At 44.1% G+C, this 6,684-nt stretch overlaps 1 protein-coding gene across 1 annotated transcript; it reads left to right on the top strand.

Annotated features, from left to right (window-relative positions):
• Positions 1 to 2,815: 2,815 nt before the first annotated feature.
• LOC136318272 (GTPase IMAP family member 8-like) lies at positions 2,816 to 5,788 on the top strand. Its single transcript, XM_066250653.1, has 2 exons — positions 2,816 to 2,937; positions 5,116 to 5,788. Exons 1-2 carry the CDS (start codon positions 2,816 to 2,818, stop codon positions 5,786 to 5,788), a joined length of 795 nt encoding a protein of 264 aa, XP_066106750.1.
• The last annotated feature ends 896 nt before the right edge of the window (positions 5,789 to 6,684 follow it).

Genomic DNA, 6,684 nt, shown 5'->3' with positions numbered 1-6,684 from the left:
TCTCATATTGTGTGTCATAATTGTGAGGAAATGCTTCATGACTGGACAAAAGGAAAACGCAAAGGAACGCCTTTTGGTATTCCCATGGTTTGGCAGGAACCTAAGGACCACAGCAGTGACTGTTATTTCTGTCTGATCCATACAAAGGGCATCGGCAAGAAAAAACAGCATATAATTGTATACCCTACTATTCCTTCAGCAATACGACCTATCCCACACTCTGAGACACTCCCAGTTCCAGTTTGCAATGGTTTTATTTCTTCTAAGGACGAAGGAAGGGAACATGGTGATCAAATGTATTTTGATAAGATGCATGAGGAAATGGTTGTAGAATCTGAAGGGTCTTCTTCTGATGCCAAGCAGTCGTTAACCCCTCAGCAGTTTAGCCAACCTGAATTGAATGACTTAGTAAGAGATTTGGACCTATCAAAGAAAGCAGCTGAGGTATTAGCCTCCAGGCTTCAAGAAAAGAATATACTTCACTGGTCAGTTAAAGTGTCCCATTTCAGGAAGTGTGAACAAATTTCTGTGGACTTTTTTCCGAAGCCAAACACTTTGTTTACTGTCATGATATCAGTAGTGTTCTCAGCCAGCTAGGTGTTACCACTTACAGTCCAAAAGAGTGCCTTCTATTTCTTGACTGCTCTAAAACGAGTCTGAAATGTGTTCTCCTACACAATGGTAATGTTTATGCAGCGGTTCCAATTGGTTATTCAACTCATCTGTGAGAAGATTATAATGACATAAAAATTGTGCTCAACTTTCTGAAGTATGAGGAGCATAACTGGATCATTTGTGTGGATCTGAAAATGGAAAATTTCCTACTAGGACAACAGAGAGGTTTCATGAAGTATCCTTGCTTTCTGTGTTTGTGGGACAGCTGAGCTCGGGAGAAACACTGGACACAGAAGGAGTGGCCGAAACATGAAACTCTGGAAGTAGGGATGCAAAATATTGTGAATGAACCTGTAGTTAATCAAGACAGGATCATTTTTCCCCTACTTCACATCAAACTTGGCTTAATGCAGCAGTTTGTTCAGGCTTTGAATAGAGAAAGTGAATGCTTTCAGTATATTATTTCTGCTTTTTCTGCCTTGTCTTTCAAGAAGATAAAATTTTGCAGGTGCATTTGATGGACCTCAAATTCGAACCCTCATATGAGACGAAGAATTTGCCAGGAAGATGAATGAGGAGGAGGAAGCAACATGGCAGTCTTTTGTGGCAGTTACAAAGAACTTCCTTGGCAACAAGAAGCAGAAAACTATGAACTTCTGGTTCAAAGGATGCTGTTGGCTTTCCGCGACATTGGATGTAACATTAGCGTTAAGATTCACTTTCTGAACAGTCACCTTGATAAGTTTCCTGAAAATATTGGAGCTGTTAATGATGAGCAGACTACTGCTGGAGCATCAAATGAGATTGTCCTCAACAAGTACACAAATGCAAAAGCTACAAACACAAATATTTGCCTGAATAGAATTCAAATAAGTTTTGCACAAATTTTATGATTTAAATAAGTATTTTAATATGTTCTGTTTCAAAATTGTAGACAAAATCTAATGCAATCATATTTTAGTGTATTAGTGTATTTACTGCATTATATAAATTATATTTTTTTCTCTTTTTTCTTTGTTTTTATTTTATTTTATTATTTCTTTAATTTATTCATTTTAGAAAGGAGAGGGAGAGGGAGAGGAGAGAGAGACAGAGAGAGAGAAGGGGGGAGGAGCAGGAAGCATCAACTCCCATATGTGCCTTGACCAGGCAAGCCCAGGGTTTCAAACCGGCGGCCTCAGCATTTCCAGGTCGATGCTTTATTCACTGTGCCACCACAGGTCAGGCCTCTAAATTATATTTTTACAAAGATGATGCCGAAGAAGACATTCTACTTCATTATGTTAAACTAAATGTGGAAAATTTTACAATAAGAGAAAAACCTAAAATTTGAATTGTGAAAAAACTGTAGCTTAGAGAGAAAAACTAATATCAAATTTCAGATCAGCACACTCGAATTAGGTAAGAACAAGTGTTTTTGTGCATGCAACAAAAATTTTGTTCCCCAGTGTCAAAGTGACATCACTTCAGTCTTTCTCTGCCCTTGTAAAACTGCTTTTTGTCTTTTCCTCCTGTCCTGCTCATGACCACTCATTTCACACCATTTATTGAGCATATATAGGGTGGGACAAAAAGTAATTTTATCCTTCTGAGTATGTAAAGCATACAGTTAATTCTTGTGATTATTTATTAATTATTGTATTATTTTCCATAGGAACAACTGTGAGCCTACTTCTGTCCCACCCTGTACTATGTGGCAGGCACTGTGTTAAGGACCTAGGGACACAGAGCAAGACACACTCGGTCTCTGCTCTTATGGGGTTTCATACCAGGGGCAGGAGAGAGAAAATGAACAAATAGACAACAAATAATACAGAAACAGGGTTACGATGAAAATAAAGATGCTTAAGGAGTTAGGGCAAGGGTTTCTCTATACAGAGGTGAGCCAGGATAGGAATATGCTCTTAGAAGTGCCCCAACCGTGACTGGACTCAGGCCACAAAGAAATCTCTTTTCGTCCTGGCCGGATATCACACTGGGTTAGAGCATCATCCTGACGCAGAGAGGTTGCAGCTTTGATCCCCAGTCAGGGCACATACAGGAACAGGTCGATGTTTCTGTCTCTCTCTTGCTCTCCTTGCCTCTCTGTAAAATCAATAAAGTGAATATTTAAAACATCAAGAAGTAACAATTTTCATTTTTCAGCCTAGGCAGGCTTTGCCTCTTGAGTCATGTCAGAGAGGTGCCCAGGGAAGAGCCCATGCCTCTGTCCCTGGCCTATGAGCCTCTTCTCACCTCCACCCAGTATGTGTCCTCTGGGCGAGGCTTCATTATGGGTGAGTCCGCCTCTGCCAGGCAGCCTTCCCTGACTCCTTTCTCCAGGTGAGATTTCTCCCTTCAGCCGGGCACTGAAACTGGTCTCTCTTTTTTACAGATTTGCGGTGGTTTCATTAAAACAGGACTCACCAAAACTGATATTTTTGTGTATTTTTGGACCCAGGAAGCTTTTATACTCCAAGCATTATATCTTAGTAAAATTGGGGAGGGATGCGAGGTGGAGGAGTACCTAAGGGGATTGATAATGGCATGGGTTATTATTATTTTTTAACACATTCCTTCTGTATTAAATGGAACTATTTTCAGCAAGAATAATGAAATGGAATGATTACAGTTTATATTTGCCCTTACAAAACAAAATTAACCTGTTAATCTGCCCCCTACTTTACTTATTAAATTTTTTTGTCTTTCTTAATATATATATATATATATATATATATACACACACACACACACACACACACACACACACATAGTAAATTACACTTATGTTCAATATTATATTAGTTTCAGGTGGGCAGCGCAGTGGTCAGACCATCATGTACTTTACAAGACGCTGTGCTCTAAAAAGGTATCATTTATCAAGTAACATAAAAAAAAGGCTTTTCTCATTCTTTACTTTCTTCAGATGCATTTCTTTGTTCTTCAAGTCTAAGCCATCTACTCAGGCCCTGGCCGGCTAGCTCAGTTGGTTCAAGTGTTCTTCCAAAACACCAAGGTTGTGGGTTCAATTCTCGGTCAGGTCACTTACAGGAAGCAACCAATAAATGCACAACCAAGTGGGACAACAAACGGATGCTTCTCTCTCTCTCTCTCTCTTCCTTCCTCCCTCTCTCTCAAATCAATCAACACATTTAAGAAAACACGCATTTACTCGGTCATAAACAAGTATTGATCCAGTGCCTCTTCTGTGTTGTAGATACGGGGTGAACAAAAGAAGACATGTGCATTCTTGTGGAATTGACCCTTTAGTGGTGGGAGACAGAAAAGAAAGTGCTAAGTTAGTTGTGCAGCTGTGTTAGATTTGCTCGCAGGGTTACCTGCTACAAGCCCTTGGCCTGATTGGTACGAGTGTGTGGCTGCGCCACGTGCGTATGGCCTATGTGAGGCTATGGGTGCTTGTGCTCAAGGGCATTGTGGATATCGGTTTACCTGCCGCCACTATGAGGGGTTATTCTTGCTGTTTGTGTGCCTGAGAAGCGGTTTCCCCTGCCTATGTGCTCATCTGCCATTGTGAGACATTATTAAATGGTAATGGCTCAGTGTATTCCGCCCCGGCCACCGGCATTACATCAGTGCACTAGAGCAGGACTGGGATATGCTGATGGGCTACAGGGACCAGGGTGCTCTTAAATCTGGGGTGACTGGAGATGGCTCCTGTGCCACAGGGATGATCGGGTTGGGACCTACTAGAAGTAAACCTGCCCTCCAATAGTCTGGGGGAAGGATGCTCTGGCTCAGATGAACAGCCAGCACAGAGCCCCAAGGTCACATGTTTGGGACCAGCAAGGAGTCTGATATGACACAGCAAGGTGGAGATGTGTGGGGAGGAGGTCAGGGAGGCAGCCAGGGCCCAGATGGGGTGGGGTCTTGGACCCCTCTAACTCCTCTGCCTATTACTTTGGGTTTGGGTAGGTGGGTGGGAAGCCCTGGGCGACTTTGGACTGAGAAGTAGAATTATCCATCTCCTGTTACTCTGGGAGAAGGTGGGAAGCAGGCAGACCAGAGATGATGTTATTGCCCAAGTCCACAAAAGATCTGATTGTCAGTTTAGTCTGGAAAAATCAGAAAGGCTGAACATGGATGGTACATTTACGTAGAGTAGTGAAGAACAGGGAGGAATCTTCCAGGCGGACAGGAGGAGAGGGAAGCAGGGAGGAGCATGCTAGGCATTCTGGGGGCCAGAGTAGGTGGCAGAGATGGGGGAGGACACAGTTACAGGCTTCACATTTTTTCAAGCCCACGTGAAACAGGTACACAGATTTTATTGGGTCAAAATGTAAATCCCAACAAATGACAAAGAGGCTGCACAAATACCTTCAGACCACACCACATGAATATTAGAAATAAAAAGAGAAGCCTGTCTCCCAATACATGCTAGGTTGAGGACCTTAGTAGCCTCAATTGCTTGGGGAAAAAAGGCAAACAGAAATTGCAATTTCTTCCTGTTCCTCTGCCCCCTCTGCCTGTGAGCTGAGCCTTGACCTGTTGTTCTTTGTCTAGCAGAACCAGCAGGAGCCCCCATCAGGAGTATCAGGAGGATGCTTGGCAGCAGGGCCACCCCCTGGGAGGACTGAGGCTTCTCCTCTTAGGGAAGCGTGGGGCAGGAAAAAGTGCCACAGGAAACACTATTCTGGGAAAAGATGTGTTCACATCCAAATTCAGTGAGCAGAGGGTGACTACTGTGTGCAAGAAAGAGGAAGGATCAGTGACAGGGGAGAAGGTTGTGGTCATTGACACCCCCGAACTTTACTCCTCAACAATTCGTGCCAAAGACAAGCAGCATCACATTGAATGCTGCTTGGCACTCTCTGCCCCCAGCCTCCATGCCCTGCTCTTGGTGGTCCCCATTGGCCACTACCAGACGGAGGACAGAGAAGCAATCAGGGGCATCCAGAAGGTGTTTGGGGTGGGAGCATTGAGACACACCATTATCATCTTTACTCATAAAGATGAGTTGGGCGATGACTCCATCCAAGATTACTTTGAAAGCAACAGCTCAGTTAACGAGTTAGTTGAAACCTGTGGAAGACAATACTGTGCTTTCAACAACAAGGCAGAGGGGGCCGAACGGCACAGCCAGGTGATGGAGCTCCTTGGCCGGGTCAAGCGTTTGGTGGATAAGAACGGAGGACCCTACAGCGTGGGCATCAGAAATGAAGGCAGCGGGTTTTAGGTGAGAATCCTCGTTAAGGTCTCCATGGACCTCCGTGTTGTTACAGTGAGTGAGATGACTATTGGCCCACACAAGTGACAACCTTCACAATCTTTGTTTAAGGATATAGGTGCCCATAGTTTGGAGAGCTGAGGCACCAGACGGTGGGTGACTTTGAATACTATCCTCTGGACTGCATTGGTAAAGTAATGGATATGTTTAAGTCCTTGTCTGACTCTGCCCCTCATATTTTTGGACACAAATGACTCATTAGATCCACTTGGCATTAGTAAAATGACCCACTTTATGACCCCACATCTCTGCTTTCTTACCACTCTAGAGGTTGCTGAGTCCTCCTCTCTTGAGCTCTAAAGGTTGGCATTTGCAGGGTCCGAGTCTAGCCTGTCCTCAGCTCTCTACATGGTCCCTCCACATTTCATAGCATTGAGTGCCGTGTACTGCTAATAGTTTTTAAATTAGTAGTGAATCCTTTGGATTTCATAGAATATGAATGAGTTTGAGCCGGGCTGTGTAAGGTGAGAAAAGTCTGATAACCAGAGTGGAATGTGAGGACCCTATAGAGAGAGACGAGTGACAGTACCAATGGCTTTGGTGAGAAAGCAGTGGGAGGTCCTGGCCAATTGGCTCAGCGGTAGAACATCGGCCTGGCGTGTGGAAGTCCCGGTTTCATTTCCCGGTTAGGGCACACAGAGAAAAGCCCATATTTTTCTCCACCCTTTCCCTTTCTCTCTCCTCTCTTCTCCTCCTGCAGCCATGCTCAATTTGAGCAAGTTGGCCCTGGGCGCTGGCCTCGCCCCAGGCTCTAAAATAGCTCAGCAGCAGTCTCCCGGATTGGGCAGAGCATCACTCTGTAGGGGGCTTGCATGGTGGATCCTGGTCAGGGCACATGTGGGAGT

This window comes from Saccopteryx bilineata, unplaced genomic scaffold (assembly GCF_036850765.1).
Source record: "Saccopteryx bilineata isolate mSacBil1 unplaced genomic scaffold, mSacBil1_pri_phased_curated manual_scaffold_23, whole genome shotgun sequence".
In the NCBI taxonomy this organism is placed as follows: domain Eukaryota; kingdom Metazoa; phylum Chordata; class Mammalia; order Chiroptera; family Emballonuridae; genus Saccopteryx; species Saccopteryx bilineata.
This window is presented reverse-complemented; position numbering and strand designations above follow the sequence as displayed.